At 41.9% G+C, this 15,361-nt stretch overlaps 1 protein-coding gene across 2 annotated transcripts in view; it reads right to left on the bottom strand.

The window, feature by feature from the left end:
• Positions 1-8,960, bottom strand: part of LOC308104792 (actin-binding LIM protein 1-like) — a 31,327-nt gene extending 22,367 nt beyond the window's left edge. For both annotated transcript variants that reach the window (XM_080455317.1, XM_080455318.1), the window contains exons 1-4: positions 8,894-8,960; positions 3,847-3,984; positions 278-461; positions 1-72 (exon numbers count right to left, since the gene is read on the bottom strand). The exon at positions 1-72 is cut by the window's left edge and continues 35 nt beyond it. In XM_080455317.1, the coding sequence (XP_080311443.1) occupies positions 1-72; positions 278-461; positions 3,847-3,984; positions 8,894-8,909 (410 nt within the window). In that variant the 5' untranslated portion in view covers positions 8,910-8,960. The remainder of the gene's footprint in view (positions 73-277; positions 462-3,846; positions 3,985-8,893) is intronic.
• Positions 8,961-15,361: the final 6,401 nt, after the last annotated feature.

Below are 15,361 nucleotides of genomic sequence, written 5' to 3'. Positions count from 1 at the left end.
GGTTGGACACAGCGCTGGCAGAGGCAGTCCTTCCCGGTGAACGTGACACGATTCCCAGCAGGAAAGGGCCGTCTGTAAGAACAGACAGAGACAGACAAAAAAAAAAAGTTTACATCTTAGCTAGATGGAGGGAATGCTTTTCGTGCCCTTAAAAGTTATTTTTTATAACATTTTACAAATGTTTTGTCAATTACCATTTTAGGATAACTCAATTGATTTCATTTAAACACAGATTTTTGCACACTGGAAAGTATTTGTGCCCGCATAATATTCTTACTTGCAGAAGGTGCACACAAAACAGGCAGGGTGATATGCCCTCCCTAAGGCTGTGACCACTTCCCCCTCCACAAACTCCCCACAGTTGGTGCAGCGGGTGCCATGGAGCCTCTGGTAGTCCACCGTACACAGGTGCTCCTCGTCCTTCACGAAGAACCCTCCACGGGCCAGGTCACATCCGCACACTGCAAGTACACAGAACCAGGCCCACGTTAATTGAAATAATAACACATCCAATACGCATTACACAACCACAATGTAAACTCTTCTCAGCTGTACCTACCTAGCTGTAATTGCTTTTAATTCTAATTACAGTGCTTGGGTGTGGTGAGTTAACATCATTCAACCGTATCATATCATTTCAAATCCAGAAATAAGTGCATGGAGCCTGAACATTGTATTACTCTTGGAAGACTCTGAAGTGTGAGACTGCTTTGATTGTACCTAAATTTATATGTGAATATGTCAAGTACATTGCACATGGTGTGGAGTGAATGTACTGTATGTCTCTGTGTGTGTGTGTGTGTGTGTGTGTGTGTGTGTGTGTGTGTGTGTGTGTGTGTGTGTGTGTGTGTGTGTGTGTGTGTGTGTGTGTGTGTGTGTGTGTGTGTGTGTGTGTTCTATACAGTAACATGGCCGCGCGCGTGTGTTCGTCCGAGTGTGTATTTACCGGCATAGATTTAGAAGCACTGGCTGACCCTATATCAGTGCAATGACAGGTTTTTGGCAGCCACAGCTATCTCTCAGCTTGTCCAGAGTCATTTGATAGCGCTCGTTTCCGGCACCGTCCCTCTGAACAAGCCTCCGTCCTGACACAATAGAATGCACTCAGACGCCAGGGACAGAGTATCGTGGTTCTATTCCTGTCTTATTGTCAGCGTATCACAGCGCAGACTGTGTATGTTAAAGCTGATATTATTTTTAAGACTGCATGAAGCTGGCCGGTTTAAAGAATAATAATTACAACTGTTCTCTCTTGGCTTTGCTGAAGAATGCGGTAAAGAAGTCATGATGTGTAACAACTCAATACCATCTATGTTTTAGCTGTTTTTAATCTTTCATTATTACATATTTTTATGAACTCTGGAAACGTTATCATTGCTATTGTTGTTTAATAGTTATTGTTTTGCTCCCATTTATCCTGGATCCAAAATAAATTCTCATTTCTATTCTATTTTCAACTGAACTGAGGGACTATAAGACGTTTTAGTCAGAGATCATTCTTGGCATATGAAAGCAATTACCAACAGAAGACTGATCAAGCCTACTGAAATCATAGCAACAGATTTTCTTTCATTTTCATTTTCAAATTAAACACTCATGAACAGAATTGGTGGAGCAGACAAAATCATGTCATTGTAAAATGTCTGCAGGCTGCCAGGCTTCATGCTCTGTGAAAAGCCTCCATTGTTTTCTCTGAAGCCGTAAACAGCATTGCTGCGAAATTAAAGAGCTACAACACAAGAGGGCTGTCAGTGTAGATTAGCAAGGACAACTGTTTGTTACAGGATGTTCTCTTCACAGCACCATAACCCTGTACTGAGGACTATCCAACACTGAGTTGTTCTCCTGGTAACCGGAAGACTCGCCCCAAAACACACTCGCCCCCAGGTTAAGGTTAGGAATAAGGTTAGGGTTAGGCATAGTTTTACTGAGTTTTACTAAGTTTAGGAATAAGGTTAGATTTAGGCATAGTTTTACTCAGGTTACGTTTAGGAATACCTGGTGGCGACCGTTCCGAGGTCGCCGGATTTGACCGGGGCCGTGTTTTGGGGCGAGTAAAGTAAAGCAGTAAAGTGTGTAAGATGCTGTTCCTAGACTGCCCGCGATACGGACCAGAAGGTCTCATGATCTCATGAGGCTAACTTTTCTTCACCAAAACATGTTTGTTTGCCCCAGACTTTCATGCACCCCAGTAGATGAACTCTAGCCTGGATTTGCCAGACTGATCACGTGGGATTCACTCACAATACCGTGGAGGCTAGATGAACTGATTTTGGTAACCCCCTGCCTTTACTCTAGACTCAGTCACCCTTAGGCCAACATTTCTACTTGCATAAAAAATATATCTTGGAATCAAAAAGATGTGAGGATTGCCATTGCCTAATTATTGCCATTAGGGCTGGGTACTGGCAAGGACATCACAATGCAATATGTGTCACAATACTTGGGACACGATACGATTTATCTTACTGTAATATTTAATTCACTGGAAATGTACTAGATTGACTGAAAATGTTTAATTAGAGCTGAACCTACTGCATACCATCCAAGTAGTCCATATGTACAACTCATTACATGATAAAAGATAATGTCACATTCACAACTAGCTTTTGACTGATTTGAGTGATTATTACTATTTAGGACCTCAGTGCTCTCGCTTTTGAAAGGCATGAAAAAACATGCCTGCTGAATATGAGAACGATAACGCCTGAGCGACAGCTTAACATAAAACTGCTAGTGGTGTAGGGGATGGATAATCGATGCTGCATTTTGTAAAGTCATACCGTCGTCATACTCTGTCGTACTCTATCTATACTCTATTCATGCTCTCCGGGGGATGAACCATTTGTGTGAATCATCAACCTTTTGTCCAGCACCACCCTCAGACAGAGACAGACAAACCCTCGGTCAAATATGAACACTGTACACATCACCTAAGAGGCAAATTGCAAGATGAACCCTACTGATCTTGGTGGCCATATGGCCTTTTCAATTCAGTTTCTCCCAGCAGTGGATTAGGAGGTAGAACAGCCGCCTGGGATTCAGGAGATTTACAGTTCGATCCCAGCTCCTCCAGGCTTCGAGCCGAAGTGTCCCTGAGCAAGACAAAGACACTGAACCCCAAATTGGTCCCTGTGCGCCCCTTGGGGCTGTACACTGCTCCTAATAGGATGGGTCAAATGCAGAGTAAGCAAGTGATTTCCCTTATCACTATAAATACCCTTTAGCTGTTGATTACATGTGTTAATCCATATACAATATACCCTAATTTTATTATGGCACATATAAATTGAAGTCGTCTATTTATTTTATTTTTTTCTTCCCCTCTAGTGAGAGTGTGAGGCTATACGGTAAGCAATGTTGGTGACGGTTGGTACAAGGAGTAACACGGCCTCTAGGGGCTGCTAGTGGGGCTTTTAAAGAAAAGAAAAAGTTATATTAAGCTGTTAGTGCCTTAAGTGATTTTGTTCTTCTGGTTGGCTAAGAGGTGGCCATTTTTTATATAATGAGCAAACTAATACTCATTCAATCAGAAATACTCATGTCAAAGTAGATTTAACCATTTATAACAGCTAGCAGAATGCATTGGTCAGCAACCAAGAAAGATCTAGTGAATACGAAGCCGTATTTAAAGGAACCCCTTGCTAATGCCTGAGCTGTGATTGGAGTATGAATGTAATGACCAGCAGCGCTGTGAATAGGGAATAGAAAGCTGATGTTCACATCAGCTGACTGACAGCTGATTACAGCTTTGGCGTGCAAGACTTCCGTGTCCTGCATGAACTAACGCTATGCTTCATTAACTTCAAACGCACAAGCCATGACACACACAGTAATACCACTCACCCTTGCAGGTAAAACACTTTACATGGAAGTGTTGGGACTGCACTCGAAGCGCCTCTCCCTTACACGACTCCCCACATCTGTGACAGAGAACGCGACGCTTCTCTGCTGGAGGACGAGGGCGGTACGCATCCTGAGCCACTGGAGAAAAGGAAGGACACGTCAGTATAATATAGTCATAGACAGTAACAGGAAAGAGTCGATTCCTAGCCAGTATCTTGTCACACAGAAGCAGCTTTAGTGCCTTTCACCTTACCTTTCACTATTATCTGCATAGCAATGAGATCTGCATTGCGTCAAGGACTCCCAAATTGACACATATTGGCCCAGGGACCCCCATTTGAAAAGATATGCCAGATAAGATATCTACGCACATTATAGCAGGTCTCTCTCTCTCTCTCTCTCCCTCTCTCTCTCTCTCTCTCTCTCTCTGACCCATACTCGTTCTGCCTCAGCAGCTCATTACAATGATCCCACAGAGATGTGCTCCTCATTGTGTTTACATAACCGAGGTTAATATGCAAGGCAAGCCTGCTGGCTTTTTTCCTTTTTAGCATGCAAGCATACACATACAAATACACACGCACAACAATTATCAACAACACGCATAAACACACATGCTCACACACAGTGCATTTTGCTATAGAAATTATCCTGAGGCCTGCAGGCTGTTCAGTGGCCTCCTGCCAAAACGACTAACAGGTCGTAAACACAGGCAGCATATTATGAACTCTCAGCTTAGAAAATGTATTCTAACTTCACAAATCAACACTAAAAATATCATTCATAATCATAGCTCCAATTGTGCACAGTACCGTTTGATGAATTTGTATACTGACAGAGTTAAATCAAAACTGAAGGTTTTAGTGTGTACGGCAGTTGTTCTCAAAGTGGGGTCCAGGGACTCTCTGGTTCCAAATGGACCCTTTTACAGGTCTGTAACTCTGAGAGTGTCGAAGTTAAGGGTGTTTCAGGCAAACAATGGAACAGGAGTGCACACCAGTAGTGAGGAGGTGCTGACCACAGGAGATATATAACTGTTTCAAAGAAAAGAGGTCACACAGCTCACAGCCACGATGCAATAACTTTTTATTTATTTTGTTTCGACACAATAGGTCTTCTTCAGGGTTAAGGGGAGTTAAGGGGGTTGAAATAAAAAAGTTTGAGAACCATTGGTGTAGGACATTCAGCCCTTTGTTTGCTCTGGCACTAAAAAGAGAGGATTTATTATTATTTAAAAAATTGGGGTTGGTGGAGGGGGGGGGGGGGGGGGGCTGTCCTACCCCACCTCTCTATCTCTGTGGTGTTTACAATGGCATGCGGTGGATGCCTTCATAATCTAATCACTGCCCACTTGAAAGGCCCTGAACGTGATTAGGAAAGGAAAGAATGTGGTACACAGAGAGCGCTCCGACCTCCTCCTCCTCCTCCTGCACGCACGCACGCACGTGTGCACACGCACGCACGCACGCACACACGCACGCACACACAATGCAGTCGGTCTGTGATAAATGTCCATCCTGTTCAACTTCCCTCTCCCTAACTATCCATCTCTCTCTCTGTTTCTCTCTCTCTCTACCTCTCTCTCCCTCTCTCTCTCTCTCTCTCTCTCTCTCTCAATCCTTTGTCATTCCTAGGTTATCTGCTGTAGTCTGGCCTGTACAAGGTTAGCAGGAGTCAACACCTGTTAATTAATTGCTTGGCTCCCATAAAAATTCCTAAATTGAATCCAGAGAGGAATAACAGACATAGCGCTGGCCAACTTACTCAGCTGCAATAGCCATTTGTGCTGAAAATAATTGGCCTCTTACGTGGGACGGTGTTCCCTCCGCACTGGCAAACTGCAAGTAAGATCATTTTACGAACGTGAAGTTTATTCTTCTTGCTAAGAAAACTGAGTCAAGTATATTATTGGTATGTGGCCTCTCGGGTACCCCACCCCTTAAGAGATTTGTTGCCATGGTGACACGCAAGTACCAACAAACTAGATTAGGAGGCCTTGCATTCCTAAATGTTAAGATAAAGGTTCATTGCGACCAGTCACACCACGCAGTAAAATCTTCAGGGTTAAATGATCACTGAGGTTTTTACTGTGCATGGTTGTGCAGACACAATGCCAAAGCCTAGTGGATGAGCTCTGTTTTTCCATTGGGGAAGCACCTTGAAAAACATTGCCACAAAATCACCACAATAAAGGCATATCACTGTTAAAGGGATAGTTCACCCCCCAAAATACTTTTTTTTCTATCAATTACACACCCCATGGAGCCTTGGAATTCATGGAGATTTTTTTGTTTTTGTCGCATTCCTAAGCCAATCATTTGATGACCGGCGGAGTCTCTGGTGGAGACTATTTGAGTCTCCATTGATCATCAAATTAATGGCATAGGAATGCGCCAAAAAAAAAAATCTCCATGACTTCAATGCTTCATGGGGTGTGTAATCGCTAGAAAATAAGCATTTGTTTTGGGTGAACTATCACTTTAATGCCAGTGTGAAAAAAATATTATAAACGGAAAAGAAAACCATAACCGATCAAAATGTAGAATCTGTATTAGCTCTACACACAGAGACACCATCCATTTGAGTTTTTTGTATTTTCTATCTTTGATAGCTTGTCCAGGAAATCCATCAATTGTGATTTTATTATTCAATTCTTATATTTTATATTTATCATTTCAACTAGCTGTATTTCCTGCAAATATTGCATTGTTTTTATTGTAGTGACTGTATATATATTGACTGTATATATGTATTTTACATAATGTATTACAGTATAGGTATTTAAATTCATGTCAAATAATATATTAATTATTTTCTGTAGAAAGGAGACACAAAACTAGAAAGCCAGTCCCCTGATGGAGGTTTCAAACACCAGTTTCTCCACGTCCATGTCCACCAGTGCAACATACCAGTCCTAACACTTGGCCTTTCTTGATCTCTCCTAGAATGGCATGGCTGCGACAGTGTTAAGTATTAGCAAAAGGTACATTTAGAAGGATGGAGAAACATGAGAGCGACAGCTAATCATGGATACCCCTATATCTCCAGCTTGTAAAACCTCAGACTGTGTGTGAGTGGTCCGGACAGACTATAATAAGCATCTAGACTCATTGTCGTGGGCTGAAAATAGCCGATGTTTAAGACATGTACAGGATTGTCCATTACATTTTCTTTCAACCGTTGTATGTGGTTTGATTAAATAGCAGGACAGTGCCAGCCTTAATGTATCAACAAAACAACTAAAGAAAGAACATTATTTTGACCAAAATGTCAGTGGACTTGCTTACTGAAACTGCAATGAAGCAATATAAAATGGAATGTGAATGAATAGGGACTTTCACGAAATGATGCAATGCTTTATCATTGGAGACTTCTTCAGAATCTGCTCTCTCTTACACAATCCTGAGTTTAAATCCCAGAACTTGGTCCTAATAGTGTGAAGGGACGAGCTTTTTGCATTCCTCACAGGATCAAGTTAAGATTGAAGACATCTCATGGTATTGCCTCTGATAGTTGTGTATAGCCATGATGCTATATAAGGCCTGAACTTCATTTCAAGAAAGAAAATGCTCAAGTCTTGCATGCTGCTCAGTTTCAGGGAGGTTTCAGGCCCCATGTGTTTGCAAAGCGATAGTCCCCTAAGGCAAACACACACTCCAATGACAGTGATTCTAATCTCGTATATTACACAACCGGACAAGAGTCCCATTTGATTGGGAGTCTGGTTAATTTGCTCTGCATCATTTAAACAGCAAGTGTTTGAGGATAATCATCGACTAGATGATGTGCTGCTCTAGACACTCTCACACCAACACTTTCAATGACTGGCCAGCTCAGACGTACTGCAAATCAGATAACAGTTCAAAAACTAAATCACTGCAAGGCCTTCCTAGTAATTAAACAACACTGCGGCAAACACACGTAGAAGCTTGTGATGCTTACAATTATGGAGTGTCTGAATGTCCTTTACGCTACCTCTCCAATCTTACTTGGTGGGTACAGAGAAGATCACAGTTTAGCCACTGTTTTGGGATCTTTTCCATTCTAGGCAAAGATTTTAAATTGTTCTAAAAAAAAATCATAGAATTTCATAGGTTAATAGGTTCTCAAAGATTTTCAACAGTTAAAAAAGCAAGGGAAAAAAACAAAGGTTTTCAAAAATAGCAGATCTGTAGATCTGCTATTTTTTAAATAGGGCTTAAGTGGTTAATGCTGTACAGGACATGTAAGTGAAATGTCAGGACCAATGTGGTCCCTTGTGGAATGTGCAATAGCTGGCACGACTGCCATCCCTTGTAGCACTTTGCAGCTATGTCATAGTGCAACACGTCAGTTATTCTATTACAGGCATTGCACTGATCTTATCTTTCACCACTCAGCCTTCAACAATTAGCCGCACCACAATGAGACAAGTGTTTCCAGTCAACTAATAGACCTTAACCACGTAACAACTTTAACAACAAGGGCAAACATTCTTTCTACATAGAAGACAAGACACCGCAATGTACAAAGTCAAATCCTCAGCGTAAATACAACTCTGAAAGTGTAAAAATGTACCCATGCTCTCAGATTAAATCAACTCTCAGAGTTTCCAATTAAGACCTGTGAAACAGTGATCACAGGTCACACATTTTAGTGGCAAGGCAAAACTACAATCATATTGTTTTTCTAATGTCTCATTAATAAATTAATTTAAAAGATAAATGCCAACTATTTTCCAGGCGTGTCTTACAAGCATACATTTCTTTGAGTTATGATTATAACAAAAAACAAAAAAGCAAGACTTTGCAACAAAGGAACGTGACCACCATAAAACTCCATACTTTGAAGCAAGTTGATTACAAATAAAAATCTGAGTTAAACACAAAGTTTAACACAAGCATTTAGTCTATAGATATAGCAGGCACAGTCAAATCCAGAGTGTTAATTTGACTAAATATTTGACCATCCATACGCACAAGCTCACACTAACAGACACACAATAACAAACCAGCAATTCTCCTCCCAGCCATGCTGCTCTGCTCAGCCCCTGAGAATGTGTGTGTACCTTTCTCTTCCACCATGACCAGTGGCTCCTGCTCGTCTGCCTGGGGTAACTGTAACTCCCACCGCAGTGGATCACAGCGGAATGAGGGGAAGAATACAGGACATACATACAGCCAGGCCAGGCCAGGGGAGAGGGAGGGGGAGGGACAATATAAAGACAAGAGAGCAACAGAGAGGGGGCAGGAGGTGAAGAAGAAACAGAAGAAGGAGGTATGCAGCAAGCGTGCGTGTGTGTGCGTGTGTGTGTGTGTGAGAGATGGAATCTCACTTGCAGAAACAGTGGGAGTGCTGGGGGACAGGGGATATCACAGCCTCTCTTACATGGTGTGTACACACATCCTAGTCTAATGTGTAATGAAACACTGAGGTACATGGTGGTACAGAGCGGTAGTGGAAAGTAACTAAGTACATTTACTTAAGTACTGTACTTTACAACTTTTAGGTATTTGTACTTTACTTGAGTATTTCCAATTTCCAATAATTGTACTTCTACTCCACTACATCTCAGAGGCAAATATTGTACTTTTACTCCACTACAATTATTTGAAAACTTTAGTTACTAGTTACTTTTCAGATATAGATTATGATATTATGAAACACACATTAACCACTTTAGCCTTATTTTATACATAAGCTATTTGAAAATAGCAGATCTACAAGCTCACAACGCGTCGCGACGCGTTGTGAGCTTGTAGATCTGCTATTTTTGTAGATCTGCTATTTTCAAACATTTTAGTACTTGATACCAATACTTTTGTACTTTTACTGAAGTACATTTTGAATTCCGGACTTTTGCTTGTAACAGAGTGCTTCTACATTGCAGTATTGATACTTTTACTTAAGTAAAACATTCGAGTACTTTTTCCACCACTGGTGCAGAGCGAGCGCACGCACACACACACACACACACACACACACACACACACACACACACACACACACACACACACACACACACACACACACACACACACACACACACACACACACACACACACACACACACACACACACACACACACACACACACACACACACACACACACACACACACTTATTTGAGTACAGGAAGCTCATCTTTTCTAAAAAAAAACACTCATTAGAGTCACAGAGGGGAATCATATGAAAACCAGAGAGGAAAATCTATGTCCATGAACAGCTGAGATGTTGTTAATCTGTTCTCCCAAAATGTATTTACGTATGGAAGTATTTAGTGCAATGAATGCATACTGTCACCTCTCTGTCTTACTGAAGGACAGAATACTAGTGCCCCTCCAAGCCTACATACTGTATTAGGCTATGAATCCAGTGTTACATATTGAATGATAATGTGGGTTAAAGTATGGAGTTACATCCCTAATACGGTACCTTGAATTCCATAAACTGTATCTTCCTGCATGCAAAGTCACAACTGCATCCAATCGTACAATTATTCTTACTCTTACTTGTCATTCTTATTCTTTATTTAATGTAACTGCAAAATAAATTGTGATGTGACCATTAACTTGAGGTACATCATTTGCCGTTCTAAGAGACATCTTCTCTTCATCAAACAGAATGACAAGATATCTTAGTCAGAGGAAAAAAAACTCTCCATCAGTATTGCAGCTTCTGGGGGCAACCTGATTGATTGCTGAGTGGTTAGAGCACATACTGTACTACTGTACATGGCCTCAAATGCTCCGGACCATTTGCTGCATGTCACTCTCTCTCCTACACTCTCCATGATGTTTACTGACTCTCTTCACTGTACCTTTTAGTGATGAGCGGGCCGACCCGTAACCCGCGGGTCCCGCGGGTCAACCCGCGGGTCCCGCGGGTCAACCCGCGGCGCGGGTGAGTCGAGTCAGGATTTCAGAGGCAATTATGCGGGCTGCGGGTGAGCGGGTCAGCCGCTCTCACACGCAAAAAATATATATATATATATTTTGAACAACATGCTTGTTTATTTAGCCCATGACAATGTTGTGCTACTGTAGACATTTAAAGCGACTTTGGGTACTTAAAAGAGCGCTATATAATATATATATATATTCCCACCGCGGGACGCGGGGCGGGTTGAGCCATAGATTTATATATGGGTTCGCGGGGCGGGTTGAGGCGGGTTGGGTTCCGTCGCGGGTTGGGGCGGGGCGGGTCATGAAAAAACCCGACCCGCACATCACTAGCACCTATGAATAAAGACTCAGAAAAGCTCCTCACTTGTTCCCAGAACTCCTACCAGATTCTTTTTAAAACACCTTGGCACCTCTCTTTTGCTCATTAAAATATGCTCCCCCATACCCATTTACCACTATTCTGGATTTTCCAGCACAAGCTGAATGGCTTAACAATTATCTGTATCCCTGCGAAAAGTATTTGCCAATTTCTGGACAAACTGCCTTCTCACTGGACATTATAAAAACACTGAAACAGACTGATGGTAGTAACTAATTTTGTCCTGCTAGTCTATTGTGTTGTGAAGTTTTTTGATAGACTAGTGATGGTGAGCCAGGGAGTGAGACATGCAACAGAGGAGGGTGAAAGTTGGCTTGTTGTGAAACTTAATGGCTTGGGGCTGAGTATTGTACAATGCAGATTTAATCCATCAAAAAAAGGTTCTACCATTGTGAAATGGTTGACACAGGCTGACACAGTCATAATTTTCACCTCACGGGAATACATTTATCCACGGTAATACTGGTATGGAGGGTATAGTCAGGGGATATTAGCAGAAAGATTTCCAATCTTGGAATAAATTCCTTACCAAAAAAAATCTTCACCAATGTGTTTGTAAAGGTGTCTAGTAACACATCTGACAAAGACTGAAATGCAATTTCCCTAGGAGAATTTTTGACAGCTGCTGAAAGTTGGGGTACCCACCATTTCCCTGCATTTCCATGCAGGGAAAAATAAATCAAATTTTAATTCTGTTTTAAGTATTGTGAGGGGTCAAACTAGGGTGTTTTTATGATTCTGAATCCATTGCAAGCATTTGTTTTGCACCAAAACCACTCCTTGGGCTAAAAACAGCCCAATCTCAATGGGCTTTTTACACAAAAGGTATACCTGGAAAAGGATGGCTATGGCCGTTTTTAGCCCAAGGAGTGGTTTTAGTGCAAAACAAATGCTTGCAATGGATTCAGAATCATAAAAACACCCTAGTTTGACCCCTCACATGCTACTTAAAACAGAATTAAAATTGGATTTTTTTTCCCTGCATTGAAATGCAGGGAAATGGTGGGTACCCCAACTTTCAGCAGCTGTCAAAAATTCTCCTAGGGAAACTGCATTTCAGTCTTTGTGAGATGTGTTACTAGACACCTTTACAAACACATTGGTGAAGATTTTTTTTGGTAAGGAATTTATTCAAAGACATTTTTAATATCCCCTGACTAGTAGGCATCATCGGGTCCTTTTCAGATGGTCTTCACCTAGCGTAACCCCATGAACTGATCAATTACCTATACTAAAATAACTACTTAAACTCTATATACTTCATTGACCTGGGTCCCCCAAGGGTCTGTACTTGGCTGCATCAAATCACTTCAAAGAAAATAGATGATCTGTGAGCTTGTAGATCAGCTATTTCCGCCGAATGTTCACCTATTATGACAAGGCCAGCATAGGGACGCTATAGTTTCATGTGGTTAATGTAAATGCACTGAACATGAGCGTCAAATACAATGTGATGTCTGGGACAGCACTCAGTCTACTGTGGCATAGGTGAGACGGAAACAGGAAGAGTGGGCACTAGTCTGATAATGATGTACTGTGCATGTTCACATCATGTATACTTTACATTACTTAAAACCATTCAAATATCGTATTTTTTTATTTTATTTTGGACAAAATAGAACATTTTACATTGAGGTGCCCACTCTTCCTTAGTGCCCACTCTTCTTGCATCCGGTCAGACAACCGTCACTGCATTGCTTATCATGCTACTCTGATAAGTGTGTAATTTAATGAGTAAAACAGGAAGGGTAGGACATATAGATGACACTTACTAAACGGCAGGCTGTCAGGCGGCATGCCGACCATCTGTTCACACAGGACGTACTCGTCAGGGTTGAGGAAAGGAAGTTGCTCCATCATGGCCTGCCTAGGGATGAGGTAAATAACCTGTGCCACTTCCCCGTTCTCAATGATCGTGTTGCGCCTGACCGAGTTCTTCCATTTGGCCCGGTCCAAAACCACCATCTCTTCCTCGTGGCTGGTGCCACAGATCCTGCCAAGGCTGCCGAGGTTGGGAAGGTTGGGCAGAAGGTTGGGCATGTTGACACCGCCGAGGCCCCCCGTGTCCAACAGCCCCGGGGCTTCACGCTGACGCCCACGGAGCGATCATACCTGCACTGGAACTGAAACTAAAACAAAAACACAGTCGCACGACACAGTCTCACGAAAAGGCAAATCCTTTCCTCGAACGTCAGGTATTAAAAGTTACTCGTACTCTCTAAGAGCAGGGCGTGGATGTCAAGTTGGCCGTCAGGCTGTAAAAGCCTTAACTCCTACTTCATTCCCTTTAAGAAGATTAAGAAGGGGATATATATAGGGTTTATCTGCAGGGCAAACAGAGGATCTGACCTCTGCATCCACCCTCCATATCAGCCTATACCTTTACCCTACAAGTTGAATGACTTATCTCAGCGTGTCATGTAAAAAGTACTCCCAGTAATCCCTTGTGATTGGGCGTGAGATTATAAACAACAGACTTGTAGCCAAACATCTCTATATGTAACCAGGCATGTATTGCAGTTTAATGTTCACATTTAAAGCTTCTTCTAACCCACAGCAGTACAAGCCATCAATTTATTTTTATCAGAACACATTTCTGAACTTTGGTCAGATTATAACTGTATCCAAAGAGACATCAGGATACTTAAGTAAGATTTGTGTAAGATTTGCACCCTAACCATGGACCTCAACCTAATGATAGCATTATGAGCTTTTCTGTTGCTCAATTTATCAATTGAGTTACATGTAAAAAGTATTCAGTTTTTAAAAAATGGATAAAATACATTTTAATGACCTGAACAGAACAGTGAGAATGGACATGTTTCAGTACTCTCTAGTACACACACACACACACACACACACACACACACACACACACACACACACACACACACACACACACACACACACACACACACACACACACACACACACACACACACACACACACACACACACACACACACACACACACACACACACACACACACACACACACACACACACACACACACACACACACACACACACACACACACACACACACACACACCTCATCCCACTCCAGTAGGTCAGAGCGCTGGAGTTGCTCACGTCACATTCATGACAGCTGTTCTTCGTGTCCTTGAAAAATACTCAGCTAGAATATCATTGGCCTCATGGTCTTAGGCTTAGCATGAGCAGTATGAATGTCAACTGTTTTGTTACATCTGCAGCAAAACACTACAGCAGACTCCACAATAAGTCCTTCTGGGGACTGAGGAGAGACAGGACTAAGATAATAGATAATGGCAATGCAACATTAAATCAAAAATGATATTTTTTTAATTAATAACATTAACCCTATTAAATAAAATAACAATAACCCTATTAAAACATTTTCATAATGTAATTTTTATTTCTATATTGACCCCAAAATAGGGATACTAGTGTATCTGAGATACCAGCGTATCTGAGAGTCTGAGAGTGTACAAATGTGACCAAATAGACCCATTTGGCTTACAGTTTGGAGTTACAAATGGATAAATTAACACTAGGATTTTAGTGTGGAGTCTGTGGACAGAACACTTCCCTACAATTCTACCATTCTCTCTACAATTAACAGATGTCCTTACACTTCCTTTACACCTTCTGTCAGGACGGGTGGTTTACGAGGACCACTAGACAGTATGCCTGAAACAAACTGAACACTGTTATATTATAGTTTTATATAATAGTAACTCAACACGTCTTGCTATATCTGTCTGTTTCTATTTTGATACAGGCATACTGGAGTCCTTGCACTGTCAGTTGTCATATAAGAGAGGGACAGTGGTTTGCGCAACGTGTATCTGATACACAAGTATCATGTACCAATACATAGCCATCCCATCTCTGCCTGATGGGCACACCACAAACAAATAGGTTACAGCAACACTGTTAGTAATGTAGTTTCACATACAGTACATATGCCATGTGAGGCTGCACCCTCTGCACCCTCTCCCACCTTGACAACAAAGACGTGCTGGGCTATGTTTGGCTGTTACTTGTCAAGTACAGCTATGCCTTTAAAACAGGCTGGCTAGCAAGCCGGCAAACCTGGGACTCAAGGTTTGCTGACAACACAGTGGTGGCGGGTCACTGGACCCAATCTCAAATGACGAAGACGCGGCCTATCTGGAGGAGCTGGCAGGCCTGCCAGGAGAACAGCCTCCTCCTGAACGTCAGAAAGACAATCGTGGACCTCTGTAAGCATAGCAGAGGTCTTACATGC

The sequence above is a fragment of the Gymnoscopelus braueri genome, assembly GCF_963280865.1.
Source record: "Gymnoscopelus braueri genome assembly, chromosome: 17".
Lineage (NCBI taxonomy): Eukaryota > Metazoa > Chordata > Actinopteri > Myctophiformes > Myctophidae > Gymnoscopelus > Gymnoscopelus braueri.
This window is presented reverse-complemented; position numbering and strand designations above follow the sequence as displayed.